The sequence below is a fragment of the Rhea americana genome, unplaced genomic scaffold, assembly GCF_003343005.1.
Source record: "Rhea americana isolate MKP2758 unplaced genomic scaffold, rheAme1 scaffold_286, whole genome shotgun sequence".
NCBI classification, from domain to species: domain Eukaryota; kingdom Metazoa; phylum Chordata; class Aves; order Rheiformes; family Rheidae; genus Rhea; species Rhea americana.
This window is the reverse complement of record NW_028186408.1, coordinates 260,067-278,450: the sequence shown is the minus strand read 5'-3', so window position 1 is coordinate 278,450 and position 18,384 is coordinate 260,067. Positions and strand designations below refer to the sequence as shown.

At 47.1% G+C, this 18,384-nt stretch overlaps 1 protein-coding gene across 1 annotated transcript in view; it reads right to left on the bottom strand.

Moving 5' to 3' along the window:
* Positions 1–18,384, bottom strand: part of THUMPD3 (THUMP domain 3 tRNA guanosine methyltransferase) — a 112,482-nt gene that overhangs the window by 57,216 nt on the left and 36,882 nt on the right. Inside the window, exons 3-4 of the mRNA XM_085308912.1 lie at positions 8,451–8,706; positions 7,169–7,266 (exon numbers count right to left, since the gene is read on the bottom strand). Of these exons, the coding sequence (XP_085165038.1) occupies positions 7,169–7,266; positions 8,451–8,706 (354 nt within the window). The remainder of the gene's footprint in view (positions 1–7,168; positions 7,267–8,450; positions 8,707–18,384) is intronic.

The following is an 18,384-nucleotide window of genomic DNA, read 5'->3' as shown; positions in this document are numbered from 1 at the left end:
TGTTTATGACTGTTTGGAAATACTCATTTGCCACGATCATTCTTGGCCTGATGTCTACAGCCTCATGGTTTCCATATGTTAGATCATTAATGTTGGAGTTGTTTTGCAAGGGCAGTTTATTCCAAGACAGCTATCACGTTTTAGGCCACTTTTCTGGACAGCAGTAATGCAGTTTGCTGGCAGAACTGTGATAACTCTCCTGGTACTGTTCCTTGCCTAGTTATATCTCGAGAAATACCCATTTTCTGGTTTAGGGTACCAGGTCTGTRTTTTAACCTGAATAAAGGTTGCTTTAGATCTGGCTGGAGGCTGCCAGTCCTGAAAGGGAAGGAGGCTGTTAAGGAGAGCACCCAAGGGAGCTGGAGAGCAAAGCTGTGAGGCTCGGTGGGGAGGAGCCGAGGCAGAGGGGTGRGCCGCCCCTGCCACGCTCGGATTTTACGGTGGTTTGGCTCCGCTGGGCTCGGTGGAGTTCGCTACGCCTGAAGCTGGGACAAGCTGGGCAAGGCCAGACCCCGGATCGCGCGTGGCTGTGGACAGCTCCGTGCCCTCCTCCGTGCCCTCCGAGGCTCGGGGCACCGTGTCGCTGGAGACGTTCCCAGGTCCGCTGYAGGTGGACTGAGCTCTACTGAAAACGCAGCGCGTCTCGCGCTAGCCTCTGCTCAGCGGACGGGCCGTGGTGTTCGCGGGCGTTCGCCTTGACAGCCGTGGCCTCGTGCTGTCACCTCCCTGCAGGGATCGGCAGTTCTGCCCTTGTCACGTTGCCAAATTATTAGATTGGACATAGAAATCTAACTCCACAGAAGTCAGTGCAGAGTTTTGTTGCAGCCAGTGTTCTCCCRTTAAACAGGCGCAGTGGAAGGCAGCGCACCTGGGCCGAAGTGTTCAGCAGAGTGCCTTTGGCTGGTCGTTACGCGCCCAGGAAGGACGGGCTGCTGGGCGAGCTGTGCAGGAGCAGCGCTGGGTGTCTGCCTCRACAAGGGCATGCTCTCTGATGGCTCGCGTACCTCGCGTGCAAGCGTAACGCAATGGTATGTTGTTGATATCAGCAAAAAGTGACATGTGGAGAAGGCTCGTCATCATCTAAATCTTCTACCGAGGCTGTGATAGCGACCCAAAACACCTAGTTCCACTTCTGCTTCCCTTGYAATATCTAATTTCTTTTGACTTGATCTAGGTGCTTCACGTAGGCTGCCTCATTACCACAGATACCCTTTTTGTTCTCYTTGTGCGTTTAATCATTATTCTATTCTTATCTAAGCCCGTGCTATGCTAGTGAAGAATTTGGATCCCCAAATCTCCAGAGAATGACTAAAACGGAAAAGAAATAGCAAGAGAAGAAAGGGGGAGTGAGGGTAAAAGAGACAAATGGAAACAAAATGTTGGTGCAGAACAGCTGACATACGAAGATGATAAAAGATGAAAATTTGAAGAAGTTATGTCTGGGAGTGGAGGCTGGGGCTGAGTTCTGAATGCAGCACAGCAGAGCATTCCTCCTGATGCAGTCAAGAAAAAACCAGGGAAATCTCACGTGCAATTCCAGGTAATACATCAACATGATAGAAGTGAAGGTTATTTGCAGTGGAGGCTTGTTTAAAATTCTGCCCCCTGCCATTTYTGTTGAATTGTTAGCACGGAGAGAATGAGGGCTGACAGGTACTGCATCGGTTTCTGGAAGAGGAAATTCCTGAGACACGTGATGCTGTGTTAAGTGATAACCTCCTCATTCAGTGTGTCTGGTCCAGAATAAACAGGACCAAGATTCTGCCTCTTGATCCCTCATCAGCAGGGGGGCAACTAAACTAAAAAAAGGCAAGTCTATAGGGTTGAAGAAACCATCACTTCATTGCATCTGATATAAAAACTGAAAACCACTTATTTCCACAACAAGTGTGTGATTTCTGATGGATCCCAGTTTAATGGATACATCTTCTAATATAGTAGCTGTTTCAGTGATTTGTATGCAAAAAACAAAAGTTGCATGTATCTGGGAAAGGAAAGAGGGGTCAGTATGAAAATACCGAAAGTACCTTGATGGGACAGACATGGACATTATTCTGAGATAATTAATCCCGGGAGAGCTAAGAGAAGTGAAGTGAGAATATTTACCAGAAAAAGTAACCTCATGCTTACCAAGAAAGAAGAGCGACAAGAGGAAGAAAGTGAAATATAACAGGAACTTTAGAGTTTAAACTCAACCCAAAACTACGCACTTCTGTTATTGAAGTTACTGGAGAATTTTCTGCAGGATCCAGTGCAGACTGYGGTGTGCAGACAGCTGAAGAAGAACTGAAAATGCAAGGGTGTAGGGGAGGGCTGTAGCGACGGTGTCAGCGAACTGAAAAGATGCCAGAGAAGTTTAGAAGCGGTCACAGTGCTGGCTGGCTCCTCTGCAAGGGCGGTTGGAAAGGCCTGCGGGGTCAGCCAGGGTGTGCAGGGTGTCTGCAGCACCGTAACCACCCAGCAGTGCCTGAAGTGCGCAAAAACCAACGTCACGCAAGCATCACCAGCAGAATCTGAGAGCCAGCTAAGGGATAATGGGGCAAAAAAAAAAAAAAAAAGTGTTAGACTAATTATTAGGAAAGTTTTGCTAAAAACCTGCTTGCTTAGRCTACTGGGAAGTAGAGCAAAGGCCCCGGGTGCTTGGGAGAGCRTGTCAGTGACGGGAGCGCGGGAGCTGAGCCCTGCCGCTGACCTTGCATGCCCTGGGCACTTCAGTGCTGGTGAAAATTGATGTGTTCTCGGTTTGCGTGGGGAGTACGATTGACGGAAGGTGAATTAACTAGTGAATAATCTCCATGCACAGGGGTGATTTATCAGCCCTCCCTGGAGAACTGTGTCTGCTTTGCTCATGGTGGGAAGGACTCATCCTGGACACGTTCTGAGAAGATAAAGGGTGTGTGCAGGGTGTGTGTGTGTGTGTACGCACGATGTGTGTGTGCACGTGATGCTCGCATAGTGTGGTTGCTGCCTTGGAGGGGACTCCACGGGGTATCGGTGGGAGGAGGACTGGGAGGGAGCTGATAGCGCGGGATACTGTTASGTGGTGGTGATGGTATGGTGCCCGAGGCTTTGGACTGCTGCCTCTTCATTTTTGAGAGTGAAAATGTCTAATCATTGCTGTCTGTGTGGCTGCTGCAGGCTGTCTGTCCTTCCAGCTAGCTATCTGCAGGGTTTGCCCTCTGTCTGTTTACGAGGACCTTTCTGCTTCCCCTCTCTTGAATGCGTTTGCTGCTGACAGGCAYGTTCCCGTGGCGTGGTCTCTCCCGTCAGTTACCGTGTCACCGGTCCTTGCTTTCCCTTCTGCTGCTGGTCTGCATCCTTCTTCAGCTGTCAGAGGATGAGRGCGCTGGCCCCAGGACTGGCAACAGATGCTTGCTTGATGGCACCAAAAATATTAAGAGTACATTTTAGAACACAGTTTTTCTTTTTGTCTTTCTTAGATTAGCAGATAGGAGTGGTAGCATTAAAAAAAAATGCCAATAGAGATGTAGTCACATATTTACAACTGCTACATTAGAGCTACATGTAGTGTACAGTAGATCCTTGGATGCACCATTTAAAGCCAGTGTTTTCAGATRTACAATCTTAATTGGTATTTGGCCAGAAAGATAAATAAATCTTATCTTCCTCATTACTGTCAAATGCATGATTTGTTGTTTTAAGCAGAGCAAAACTAGCCAGTTCTAATTATGTAGATGCAACTGYTTGTGAGCATTATAAATCTTGGAGAAAATTTGGCATCCTGTTGRCTGGCTGCTTAACTTCATATAGCTTCTTGAAGCTTTTGTTAACTCTGGCAAAATTCAGGTTGTTGCATGATTCTTTTAGTTACTGTGGGCATGAAGACTGCTGTGAGTTAAAAGCATCCTGTTCCATGTAGGGCTGGCAGGTGGAAAGCATCCCTGGTGGAAAGCATCCCTGGTGGAAAGCATCCCTGGTGGAAAGCATCCCTGGTGAGGCGGTGGACAGAAGTCTTTTGCTGGTGCGGCTGGCTGCATAGCGTTAAAGACGTGATGCCTTACAATTTAAGGACTCTCAGTTGCAGTATGAATTGGGAGTAAAACTAGAGTTTTGATGGCTTTACTATTTACCGTTTTCATAGGAGATTAGGTTATTTTATCAGTTTTGTCARTTTCATTTTACTTTTTTTATTATAAGAGCTGCATCCTTTCTTATACATCTACTCCTGTTTCCTGCCTATTACTCTCTCCTTGCTTTTCCCAGGAAATCTTAGGAATATTTCCATACCAAATTATTTTCTGGGATTAGTGCTTTTTCAGAAATAAAGCTCGATTGACACTTGGAGGCATCCAGCCTTGAAACTTGACAGACTATTTAATAAAATGATCCTGTGTGAAGGAGAGGAAAGTTTACCCGTGTGGGTAGGCCGATAGGTAATTGCTAAATATTTATCACAGAAACAGATATAAAATTTCCATTGGCTTAATTGTTTTATAAAATCTGGGRAAGTGAGATCTGAGGGCCAGCTGGTGCGCTTTGGCGCAGCTCCCTGGACCTCGGTGGAGCCTTGCTGATGGAATCGTCTGCAGATAGCRGGATAGCAGATCTTAATGAATCTGATCTAGTTTCTAATGTTTGACTTCAGAATAAACACTCAACGTTGYTTGCCATTTAGCTGATTCCTGTATAGACTTTTTTTTGTTGTTGTTGTTACTTGCCATTTATTCTCCATGTTTGTATGTTYTCTTACTGAGGTCTGATAGCACAGTCCTGACAGATGTATTTTACTGAAAGACCTACGCTCAGGGACTGGGAGGGCCATGTGTGGAGAAGAGCAAAAAGAGAAGGACATAYAAAGATTAATTGATACTCTCTAATGGAAACAAATTGAATCCATCAGAGATGTTTCCTGTTAAGCTAACATCCAGAGCACTTCTGCAGAGAGGCCAGGGCAGTTCAACTAAATCAGCAGATCCTTGGAAGCAGCTGACCATCCGCAGCCACGTAYGGGCTGGTGGGATGGAGCTTCCTAGGTGATCAGAGAAATGCCTTAGGACAGGCTTTATGCAGCCTCAACGGGGAGGAGGAGCTGCTGGCCTAGTAACTGGTTGGAAATGCGGCATATGTGTGTTCTTGGAAGCCTTGTGTCTGGCTGCAAGCCTGTGTGTGACTTCAAAACTCTTGTTGACCAGCCGGGGCAGGGAGCAGTGATGTTCTCCTGCAGCCCCACCTGAGGCATAGCTGTCCTCTGCAGCTGCTGGTTCAGCCTGCAGCACACTACAATACAGACAGTAAAGGTTAAGCTTGCGAAATCACTGTAGCTGAGACTTCTTCTTAAAAGATTGCTAAATCCAAAGAGTCTCTAAGCGTATGGCCTAATTTTAAAAAGCGAGCTGAATGGAGGCCTGAAAGCCCGGGTRCTGGCTTTCTAACAGAATACGGTTTAATCTAAGAAAAAAATGACAACTGACATCATTAAAGCACTTCTTCCTCATAATGTACATATCTTTGATACTTGCTGTTTGAAGGTCTTAAAACACAAACACCAGGGAACGGAAGTGTCTCTTGTGGTGTGAAACAGGAAAACTTTACTTTTGTTTTAAAGATGGAGAAACAGTGACAAATAACAAACCTTCTACAGAACTCATTTCTATCGAGTCCAAGTCCTCAGCTTCTGCTTTTAGGCTGTGCTTCATCTCCCTGCACCTTGTGAYTTATTCATACAGCTCGATTAGACAAGCTCATAGAGTCCACATGCATTTCTCCTCCTTACCGTGGAGTGTGTGKGGGGGAAACTGAAACACTGAATTCAGAGCTGATTATGGCAACCTGGCCAGTCAGAATGGGGCAGGAGCTGCGTTTTACAGAGCTGCATTTTAAACCCTTGGGTTCACATGGAAGCGTCTGTTTGAAGCGGAAGCAAGCAGCTACTCCTCCGGCTGATGACCCGAGGGGGACGTGCACTTTAGATGAAAAGGTTGCAGACTCAGCAGTCTCCCCATGCTTTCTCTCAATGCTCCTTGCCAGTTGAAGCAGAGAGGAACACAGGGTTCCCCTTCCTGTATTTCTCAGCTTATCCACTGCAGATACAAGAGGAACAGTCCTTTTCACAGGTCTAGGAATCAAAAACATCCAGGGTATTTTTTTCCTTCAGGTTAAAGAAGCAAGGTCTTGTACTTACTTGGGTGCATGGTTTAAATCATCACCAGCATTTCTCTTGGTCCTTTAAACTGGAATTTGCTGACTTATCTTTTGTTTGAGATCCCAGAGTTTGTGTTTTTGTGCTCCAGAACTATTACCTGCACAGGGAAATTGCATTTGTTGCTGTCAGGGTYGCAGCAGGTCCTGTTTTTCATTCACAGAGATTTTTAGGGGGAATTAACCTGTATTCTGGCCCAGATGATAAAAATGACTGTTGACAATACCAGGGAAAGCAACAGAGCCTTTCCAGGAAAAGTGCAGCCCTCCTCTGCGCTTTGGTCTTGCGGGGCAAAAAAAACGGACGGTGGTTCTTCCTCTTCCAGCTTGAAGCGTTGCAGATTTTGCGATCAGTCCTGATGAGGTTTGGTAGAAATCCACCAAGCTTTCACTAGCTGGCAGTTCGTGTAAGACCTTCCTGTCGCTTGTGCCGCAGGCACTGGGGGAGGGTTGACCATGAAGTATTGATTGTGGGAGGCTGGTCCCGCGTTGCCGTTCAGGCTCCTGGGGGGCCCGGAGGAGGCCTCTGCTGTGGCCCTTGGGGTGGCGGAGGCCGGAGCGCACAGCACAGCGCACACTGAGTTTGTTCGCTGAACGTTTTTCTCGTCATCCGGCTGCCTCCGCCTGCCTGGTGCGGACGGGAAGGACCGGTGTCAAGCCAGAGGTGTCTCAAAAGGGCTTTGGTCCTGCCGTAGGGCTGTCGGTGATGCCGAGGTCTGGGATCAGATCTCCCTGCCGAATAGCTGTGGTTCAGGTTTTTCTCGTTAAGGTGACTTTTGCTGTTGTCTAGCACATTCTAGAGGAAAAAAAAACAAAACCCTGAATTCAGCTGTGCTGTGGTGAAGAGGTCTCCTTTGGGCTTTGTTCTGCTTTGGAGGCCTGCTTTATATCCTTGAGCTCCTGCCTCTCTAACTGAAGGCCTTGGTGGGAACGAGGAGCGCGCACGCTCAAGGCGCGCTGTCCCGGGCTGAGTCACTGTCTGCCAGCAGGTCCSGGAAGCTCCCCTTACCTCCGCGAGAGCGATGAGCGCGGCCCTGCTCGCGTCGCGGTCGCTGATCGGGATGGCCCGGGCCTCCAGCAGCGGTGTTACCTCTGCGTCTTCAGCAGCTGTGGTCAGAGGTGCCGCATGCCCCTCACGGGAGGGCAACGGACCGGCAGCCGGTTGTCCTCAGGGAAGATGTCTGACAGCAGAAGCTGCTGCTCCTGGTTGCTTGCGAGAGCTGAAGCTCTGCAGCCTGCAACGCTGAGGCCTTTACTTAGAGCTGATGGCTATTTCAATAAGAAAAAAGGATATTTTGACCTTTGTAAATCTAGCCGTTTTCTTGTTCAATAGCTATTGGGTGTTTTAGTGCAGTGGGCGCTRTTTATCAGTCTATCCATCTTCCTAGCAATAGTAAAACCCTCTGACAACATTTATTCATGGCCTATAGYGAGTCCTGGTTCCACATGAAGAATTTTAGGGGCTGTAAGAGTCCAACTGCAAATATGCTTCATGTGCTTAACTGATATTTATAAGCTCCTGGAAGGTATAKTATTTTAAGTTCTGTGTGCACTGTTTCAGCATCTGTCAGGAGCAGGATTTACTCTCCCATTCTGCTGGTCCACTGAAGGTGGCAACCTCCCTCCCCCACGCGCTGTTAATTTTTCTTTTTTCTTTCCTTGCCTGCATTTGGCTTTGTTTCAAGAGCTGTTTGTCAAGCTACCACCCGCAGCAGCAGCAGCAATCACCTTCTGAAATGCATTTACAGAGCTTTAGAGGCATTTATACTCCTGACATGTGGCCACTGACTGAGAGCTGAAATAAGCAGCGCATGGCTTCAGTTCAGGGCTGGAGAAAGCAGTCATTGCATGTGCATTCATGTTGCCTGTTGCCAGTCTCTTGCAAACATGGCATAAAATAATTTCCCCTTTCTTACAACCTCGATGGCTGTTTAATCCTGAATTTTGATTTAGTCCCAGAAGGCTTCTGCTGAGCTGCCAGCACATCTTCCTGTATAAAACCTGAGTATTCTTACCAGTAGCTGTTGCGTTGTGTTCACCCCACCTCTGTCTGTCTTACTGGTACCTGTCATAGCAGCAAGGAAGGAYGCAGAAACGAGCAAACAGGGTCAGCCTGCGCAGGAACGACGGTAATAGCGGTTTATACCTGTCGATGACCTCCCTACGTTTCCAGTCTTTACCCCAGGACTCCTGCTTTGCACCTGCGGTTGTTGGATATAGTTTAACTGTTCGTGTCTCCAAGGACCTGATTTGCAAAGCGGTCTCTGAAAAACTGGCTCCGGATGGCTTACTCTGGTGTCCCCCTTCTCGCCCTGAAAGGCAGCCGCGGTGGCTGGGGAAGAGGCGGCTGAGCAGCGCGTTGCCGCGCACGGCTTTAGGAGAGCACGTGCGGAAGAGTGTCCGGCGAGCACTGCTGGAGGAGTTTGCGTGGTCGGAGTGTCCTTTGCCCTGCTCGAGGGGGGTCAGCGTGGTGTCACGGCTCGTGTGTTTCCCGGAGCCGCAGTGCCGTGGSATCCTTAGCGACTGCGAGTGGTCAGCAGCTGGGTTCTAGGGTCCGCGTGAGAAACGGCACCGTCAACAGCGCAGCAGCCCGCGCGTGCCGTGCCGGGAATAGACGGGCTCTTGTTTATCCCGGCCTCATCGGTGAGGAGGCGGCTGCTGGGATCCGTTCCACGGCAGGGACTGAGATGTTTTAAATCATCCRGTTTGGATTAAATCATCCCCTTTGTTTTAAAAACAAAGCTGTGTAAAAAGAGAGAGTGGTGAAATTCAGTGCTGTAATTGCTGTTGGTGTCCTTGTATTTTCTGGGCCCTCRAATTCAGCTGCAGACGTAGCGTGGTCCGGGATGGGAGCAGGAGCAGCAGCGCCTCTGAGCTGGCCGCGTGTGCGGGGGGTGGTACGCGAGTGTTGGTTTGGATATCGCGTTGGTGTGGCGTGTCCGCCGGTACTTACGYGCACCCAGCAGCTGGGATACCCCTGGCAGGGAAGCCTGAAACTGGGAGAAAGACTGTGACTGTGACAGATTCCCTTGCTTGTGCATCTCTTGCTGTATAACTGTTTTAAAATGATGTACCTCCTTGGATGATGGATGTTAATGACGGAGCTGTTTCTGCTGACTGTCCTGGTGCACTCCTTTTGTGTCTGCTGAAGCTGGGGTGGCATTTGAGGGAGGTTCTCTGTGAAGACATTTGGACCGGCAGGCTGTTAGTCTGGGGGTTGGAGAGCCTGAGAAAACTACAGACCCTCCCTGTGTCCAGCAGTCTCAGAAAGGAATTTGCATCTGAGCCCACTGCGCTTCTTTCCTCTGGCACTGAGGAACAGCTTTGAAGAAAAGAGGGTTCTTCCTTTCCACTTTCGCCTAGGTCTTTGGGAGGAACAGGCACGTACGTCACAAGGGATTGCAATCACTAACGCATCTTGTTTTGCAAAATAGCTCTGTAAAACAGCGCTCTGTCTTGTAGCACGGCAGGTGYGCAGGAAAGCTCGGTGAGGTCTGTCTTCTGTTAGAATAACTAACCATAGCTGATTTTCATGGTCAGGCTCCTTAGATRAACAGCTTTGATTTTTATTTATTTTTTTAAGTGAACTTTGCTATGTTGTTTGTATTAYAAGATTAGATCTTACAAAAGAAACCAGAATCCAAAACCATGTAAACTGCCAGAGATCTGGAGCTGGTGGTCTGGCTTTAATGGTGCCTGTTAAGAGACAAGGGAGGGAGCCCCGTTTCCCACTGCCTTGCTCCATCTGTTGGACCTGCTTCACCCTTTGCACAATTTTACGGAACGTTGTCAAGTGTTTTGTGGGTCAGAGGCTCAAAGGTTTGTCTGCTTCCTTCTCAAAGGCAAGTGCCAGGTGTTTGGGCAGGGCAGAAGTCCCTGTCGTGGCCTTGAAGAAATGGTAGCTTCCCCTTCACCAGCAGGCTGGGGTGTGCTTTTTAATATATTGCAATATTGATCAGTTCTGCTTGTTTGAAGAGTTAGTCAGTCTTGAGGCTACTCTGCGTCTTGTTTGCAGACAGATGCTCTCTGATGCTTAGTTGGGGTGGTTTGTTCAGAAGATGTCCTGAAGACCAGATTCTTAGGTCAAGATTACTGGTTAGATGTTTTTAGGTTGCTGGCCTTTATATATATATATAAAAAAAAAGTGTGTCTGTGTGTATGCGTGTATATATACATACATATATATAAATATACACACACGTACACACACACATATATGGGAATGTTTTTTCACTATGTCTAGTGCGTTGTTTAATCAAGAAGTGGTCTATAACTAATGGGAATAAAAGTCTGCTTTTTCAATAATAACCCTTGTAATATAGTAAAAGTACTGTTTTTTTTGCTAAGGTGGATAGGAATTCCACTTACTGTGCGTTGAAAGTTGGCATGCTAAAATCAGCTAGATGCTTTTCAGAAAGGCCTCTGTATGGGTGAGCATACAGTCTGCCGGCAGCTGAGGTCTGAGTGAACTTGGAGCAGCGAATTGCTGTTCTCGCTCGGCGCGGTGCACGAAGCCTCTGGCTGAGACGAGCTTTGCTGCCCTGGGGTACCGCACACAGCAAAATAGTTCCTGCCGCCCTGCAGCAGTGACTTGGTGGCTTTGGAAAGAAGTCTGYGTTTAAATCTCCCCTTTTTATTTATTTATTTTTTTAAAAATTAATGGAAATCTAATTGTGTGGTTATGCTATAATTTTGTCATTGAGATTACAGAAAAACTCAKGAAAGAGTAAGGACTGAAGACCCAACTCTTGGTGAGGCAATCTAAACCTTTCGTGTTGGAAGGGCTCTGGAGGGAGTGAAGGATTTGCTCCGTGTGGAAGAAGTGTGGCTGGTGTTTGGGAAGAGCCCACGCGATGTTTCCTGCAAGACGTCCTCTCGGCGTCCCGGAGCGCCGCGACGCGGGGAGCCGCCGCGGGGAGCCGGCTCGGTCGGGAGGGGAGGCGCGGCGCGGTGCGGCGCTGCTGGGCCGGGAGCAGGGCGCTCTGCTCCGCTCCGCTCCCGCTCCGGAGCGCCCCGGAGAGCGTGCCCGAGGGGCGGGGAGGGCGGCGGGCCCCGCTCGGCCCAAGACCGGGGTTTCGTTTGAGAACGCCCTGGCTGCCGAGCGCAGCGTCGCGCTTGGAGCAGTCGCCTTGCGCCGGAGCGGTGCGTCCCGCCGACCTTGGCCCGCGGCGCCCTGTGCCGCGAAGGTCGCGTGCCGAAATCCTTAGCTGCGCTAGGGACTGCACGAGATACTGCAGGGGCAGAAACCAGCTGTGCTGAGCTCGTCGTCTTGCTTCTCGCAGTGCCGCGAGYGAAGCGCCCGCCTCGGCCGCGCTGACGCGGGAGCCTGCGGAGCGCTCCGGCTCCGCTGCTCCGCGTTTTGGTAGCAGCGGACCTCGTCTGCTGTCGCAGAGTGCTTGGTAATTGTGTCGTGCGCGAGAATGTCCGTTTCTGACGGGGAGATTCCTCCTGTGCTGCTGTTCGCTGGAAGGAAGCTCCACCTGTGTGGGCTGGAGTACCTGGACGTGGTTTCGTTTGGCAGCGTTGCCGGACGATTGCTGCTTTTTGGAGACGGGCGGGTTTTTTAAAAGGGCTGAGTGCTTTTGCAGTCAATGCTATGTACGGTTAAATGTGCTGAGGTCAACCTAATCAAATACCACGCTTCAGGATTTAAYGTGATTGCTAGAGAGATCAGAAAATACTTTCTGTGTCGATGTAGAGGGTTACACAACGGGCCAGATACATCGTAGTTTGCCCTACAGCACCAAAGCAATCCTCAGAGAGGATGCTGGGGTAAATAACACTTACATTTCCGTAAATATCCGTTAACGGCTTCAAAGTGTTTGAGTGCTGCTGATTTTACTTTGCCAGCGCTCCCAAAAGGCAGGCAGGCGCGTTGCCGCTGTCCGGATGGCAGGGAGATGCAGAGGGGCAGAGACTCGGCGAGAGCAGAGGGGTTGGGCACGGGGCAGAGGCCGGTCCTTGAACTGTGTCTGGCCCAAGAGTCGGAAAACGCCTGCGCACCGGTGCTTCGCTTTGGCAAGACGCGTCCACTCTACCGCCGCAGCTGTCGTGTAGCCTGCGTGCTGTGTTGTTCTGCTTTAGCCACCTGCCTGAAACCTGGCTGTTTCGTGAGGCCCGGAAGACCGTGTGAGCGGCTGATCTGTGCTGATGAAGCGCACCGAGGTCCCCGGCTCCTCTTGCCCGTCTTGCTTTGTTCGGCTGTCGCTTCCTGTTCTCGAGGAGATCGTGGGCTCTTCAGGGCAGGGGCGAAGCGTTCCTCTGTCTGCCGTGCACAAATAGGTGGATCTTCTTCATCATAGCACAAATACTGCATTATTTCTCGTTCTGGAGACTTACTGCAGCTCCAGGAAAGAGCAAGCTGTAATGTAAGATTAGCTCCATTGTGGGTAGGAAAATGCAGATTATTTAACATTTTTTTACGGAAATATTGATATTTCAGGGCAACTAACCTTACTCTGTGATGGAAACCTGTTCACTTCTACCTGAAGAGAACTGAAGTGCGTTTTGTGGCTAGTGCTGGGTATGTAGGTTGGCCAGAGAGAGATGGAGAAGAGAGGTATGTTGTATAGGTTCTTTTGCAGCAAATGGCCTGTAAGTGCCCTGTGGAGATACATGTATGTTTAATGTTTTGCCCAGAGAAGCGATGAGGCTGGTGATGTCCTGGTCTCACAATGTCTTCGTGCTTGGGAGCTCTTTGAAATGGCTCTAACGGTCAGGTACRGAGGTTTTGCAAGACTGAGGTTGTATTTAGTCAGATTTTCCTTYAACCATTCTTTATTTTATTTCCCACTGAGCACAGCCAGTAGTTTTTAGCAACTTTCGTACTGTTTTTTTAACCATTAAAGTGAACGGGACTTCTACTGTTGTACAGAATGAAACTGGAATCAGGATCTCTAATTTTATTTTTTGGGGGGTAATTTAGGAAAAATCTGAGGAGGTAAGGCAAAAACTAAACAAAAGTAAAAGCAGTCGTGAACCAGTTTTAAGTTGCAGGTTACAATACAGTGTCTATTTAATGAATTGGTTTTCATAGCAAGTTTTTACAAGGTATTTTTGTTTCTTTTAGAGCTCAGCGTTTGACATCCTGAGTGATTCCCGTTTTTAAAAGCTGTTTTTCCTGCACAGTGCTTCTATGTTCTCGACCTACTCTCACTAAAATCCCTAAAGAAACAATAAGCAAACATAGTATAAGTGAAAATGTCATATGATAAACCCCTGAAAATGAAACCRTAACAAAAAGAGCACTTACATAGTCATTGCTCTTGTGGGATGGCAGTTTGAGATGCACTATTGGAGTAACAATAACCTGTTTGATGTAAGAGGTCAGTTCAAAACTAGGGGTGGCCAAGAAGAAGAGGAAGAACAAAAGCATACTCTTTGCTTTCCCGCCTAAGCATACGGTATATTCTTGTACMTCTCATTGATTGTGCTGTTGATATTCTCTACAACCGCCGCAGAAGGGCACGTACTTGTTACTGCTCTGCAAGTGCTTTCTGAATGCTTTGAGATGACGTCCGTATCAGATGCGAGAGGAACGTTTAATGGATAGCTTAGCTCTCCCAAGGCAGGGGAGGGAAGGAAATAATTTTTCAGGTCACAAAAATCAGAAAATAACTTCTTTAGCATTAAAACTTCTTGTGTATTCAGGAATGTTTCTTACAGGTTACTTCGTGCGAATACACAGGTAAGAACRTTTGTCTGCAGTTTTTCATTTCCAGAGTTGGGTGTACTCCCAGTCGCCTTGAAGGACACAGTCCAGGTCTTCTGGCAGACTTGTGACAAGCATTTGCTTTTACTGCAGAACTAGRGTAATTATATCCAGCTAGCTATGAATCTTGTTGTTTCCAAACTGTAGTGTTTTCAAACACATCATCCTTCTGAAYGTTGTGGAACTGTGGAGAACAAGAGATCTCCTTGGGACATATTTTTGATGTTGGAAAGTGTGGACAGGATCCCAAATCCATGCTTATGACTTCTGTGCTGGGCTTGACAACCCACTTGTGCTTTAGCTCTGAGTCATATGGCTTCTTTGCACCTCAATTTCTTCACCTGAAGAATGAGATTAATGATGCTGTCTGTCTTGAGGAATGTGCAACCCACACTGAATGCACACCATGAAGAGTGGTRATATTTTGAGAATTTAAGACATAATGTCTTAAAGATGAGGCACACCAGTAGAACTGGTTCTTCAGTGTGAATGTGGTAAACTGGGCTGCTTTTCTCAGCCATAGAATATTCTCGTTGTGGAGGTAACCTAACTGCTTTGGCAGCCAGCTTTCACAAAACTGCACGGAGGAGCTCCAGGAGAGAGCARCTATATGCATGGGAGCAGTTGCACAGGAATATTCTTCAGTTCGGATGTCCCACATGGCTCTGTTTTCAGAACTAGGTAGGAACTCCATTTATCCTGTTTGTTCCCAGTGCATTTAGTTTCATCAGTGTGCCAAAAATTTGTGTGGAGGCTGAACCACACTGTCACTGGTGAGGATGTTTGCTGCAATGTCCTTGTTTGTGTTGTAGCTCACAGTGACAACAGAAGTCTTTTATGAACACTAAAGTAAATGCTAAGCCAGCAGAAATTCATGCTGACAATATGTCTTAGAAAGAAATAGAAGACTTCAGTGAGCTTTCTCCAGCTTTTCCTTAGCTCTTTTTAGGGGCTTTATCATCCTGCACATGTCCAGAACTCACTAGAAAGAACTTATCATCCCCAATGACATTTTTGTGTAAATGCTGTCTTGAATTTCCCAGTGAGCTAATTATTCCTTGTAAGCTTGCCATCCAAATGACATGGTACTTGCAAACCTGGAAGGACAGCTATTCTTGGCAGAGTCTGAATTGCCGAAGCGTTTGCTATGACTCCAGTTGCACCTTTAATGGGCATCAGACATCTAGAAAGTGGGAGACGTGGTGCTTTCTTCTGGAGTCACTTTGATACTGCTCCTCAATTTATATGTTTGTGTGTTTATTTTTCCTCTTCAATTAGATAGTATCTTTAGGTCTGTCTCAAAAAGAAACAGTTTGTGTGTCCCTGGTAACACTTTCGTTGCTCTCTCCTGCTTTTGGCCTTCCTGTAGAACTCATTCCGAATTGCACATTGTGGAAGCTTTGTTCTCTTGTAATTGTTGTTTGTCATCGTGGGAATTGCTTGTTCTAAAACCAATTATAACCTGACAGAACTGATCTGTCTTATTTACAAATATATCCATCTGGTTGCGGACTGCCTGGTATCGTTGCCAGAATAATATCAGGCCTTTTTCACTACTGCTGAGTTACTGAAGGGTTCCTAAGCTGGCCTCGTGCAGGGTTGCACAGCACCTTGCAACGTATATTTTTGCACATGTGTTTTGTATAGGAAAGGGGCAGCTGATTTTTAAAAAGTTCTATGTATAACTAAAATAGAGAAAACGTTTTTTTTTTCCTAGAGTTTTGAATCTCTGTGTCAGCCAGCACAGAGCCTCAAGGCACTGCAGAGCATRCGATACGGTAGAATGTATTAATCTAGCTGCTGAAGAGCCGCCCCTCTGGGCATCGCTATCTGGTATTTCAGACCTCACCAAAGCGATGAAACCGTCCTGGCTGTTCTCAGGCTGCAGATGGCTGCTGAAGTGTAGCTGTGGCCTTTGGTTTTAGAGGAAGCATGTGTGTTTACGTGTGTGAGAGACAGGAAGTTGAGAAACCTGAATTACCTGGAAATAACTGGAATTAAATGTATTTTTAGTATGGATTCAGTGCCTTTTAGCTGCTGTTGCAAYGGCTCCTGAAGCTAGGATTCCTGGCGGCAAGAGGAAGATTGTTTGATTTCTGATTTTCTAGGAACATGTTAGATAATTGAGAGAGAACTCATTTTCTACATGGAGGCCACAGTCTTCTGGTAAGCTTAATGCAGAAAATAGGCAAGAGTAGGAGGCAAACGTRTGAGGAGCAAAGCTCCTATTTCTGTGTATGTTCCTAGGAATCAGTTTKGTAAAGGCTCAAAAAAGGAGGAAAAAATGAGTGATTGATGTCAGGACATTGGAACTTAAAAGCCATTGCAATCAGTAGCCAAAACTATTTCAGGCTAAAATAGTCTGAAAAGTTTTTCCATGGATGTTCAGTTCCGCTTACAAAAGGTCTGAGATGTTATGAATCGGTGCTGATTTCACCCTCAGGGCAGCAATTCAAAGCTGAATRTAGTGGATAGAGGCATTCACTAAAAGCATCTGTTTCTTGTCTGCTCTATGTATTATCCACAGAGTAGAAAACTGAGATATATGTATGTGGACAGATTCCTCGTGAGGGGAAGAGAGAAGTTTGTCCCCTAGATGAAGTAATTAAAATTAGCATGACCAGGTTTTGATATATAACTGGAGGTGAGTGAATTAGTGTGAATAATATATGTGACAAATTTGGGCCTCTTTTTTTTTGTGATTTATATAGAAATGAACTTTTTTACTTGTAGATAATCAGTTTTCACTGTGACTGGATAACTGCAACTTTATAAATAGCTACAAACTGGAGATACAGAGCGCTGAAATCTGCATAATAAAATACTGTGTCTGTGTGAGCCTTTATACGCTGAGTTTCCTACTTTCCCATCACCATAGTAACTGAACGTCTTACGCAGCGGWGAGTTAATCTTGCAGTGTGAGTACGAGGCAGGACCCTTCCACTCCGCTTGTGGGAAGCTGAGAGGATGGACCGGATTGCCAGCAGCGTTCGCTGTGTGCGGTTTCCGTGACTTCAGCTGTGGAAGTCAGGTGTGGAGCCAAAAGGAGGTGTTTGGTAACTCTGCAGAGAGCGCCGCCTACATCAGCCGAGTCCAGGGCTGGTGCCTCGGTATGAGTGCCGGAAGGACTTCCAGGTGTTTGATTGAATGCAAGTAGAAATCTGCTTAAGAAAACATGTATCTGCCAGCGTTTTATGGCAAAAGCACCGCGGGAAGCCGGCGCAGGCGGGGGGTCGCACCGTGCAGCAGGCTCCCGCGTCGCCGCTCCCGCCTCGGCCCGGCGCTTTCCCTTGGATCCCCTGTCCCAGCTCAAGCCTTCGGTGTCGTATGAACACGAACCCCTTAACACGTCGCTTTTTCGAGCGCTGTAATGCTGAAACTAGTTCTTCTGTTGTAGCTGGTGTTTCCCCGCAGTTCTCCTGAGCACCGTCTGTTTCCTGTCGCTTGCGGGGTTGTGAGCAAGTTTCTGATAAGAAATTTCCCCTGAAAGTCGTCAGAARCAATCTTTGAGTCTCCCAGCCCCGTTTATCAGGCTGGGGTTTGCTGTTGAAAAATGCAGATGTAGTGCTCCATGGGAAATAAATACCTTTTTTTTTTTTGACCGCATGATTAATGTAAATAGACATGGTTTACCATTTAGAGCGATTTTGCTACTGGACTGTTGGCAGGGTGTGTTCTGTAGTCTCCCAGTCTCTTTGGTTCCTTTAAAATATGAAACAAGTAATGACTTATTACTGCGTACAGTGGAGTGCTGAAAGCAGACGGTGAAATGAAGAGAAGCAAGCAGMGTAACAAAGCGAAAAGGGAACCTGCACCATCTCCGGTAACGCAAGCTTTCAGTGTGCGGCGGGGCTGAGCTGCTGTGGCCGTAACAGCTGTAAACTAATGCTGTATTTTCTGTTACTTCTGTTACAAGAATGAGCGAGTCCAAAGTGGGCGCTTACCCTGGGTGAGTAACGCTGCAAGGTGTTTGCCCAGCCAACATCCCGTTTCTCAGCGGGCGCTAGCGTCGGCCAAACCGCTACAAATAAACCCTGCAAATAAATGTGTCTGTCTGCACTTCTCATTTTAAAGTGGGACAGCAGTGTAGACATAKTCTGACTACTGACTGAGATTTCGTATTATTTTTAGTATTGGAGATTAATTTTGTTCACTAGTTTTAAATCTGAATAGAAAAATCATACTTCCACGATGATGATCTTTTATTTAAAAAGGTAATTAATTATATCTTTGTATAATACAGCTGTTGTTCGTCCAGCAGTTAATGAAATACCCTAGCTGGAGGCAGCACAATGGACATAAATTATGTGAGAAGGGGTCTTCTGATATTTTGCAGGGAGAGGGGGGACAGTAATACATTAATACTTAGAGTGAAATTGTTGGGATAAAAACCATGTATTTAAAATATGTTCCCTTGCTTATAATTGTTAATAAAAATCTATGATTAGGTTTACTTTTATGTTTGTATATCACTTTGGGCAACAAAAAAGACTGAATGATTTCCCTACCTTGGT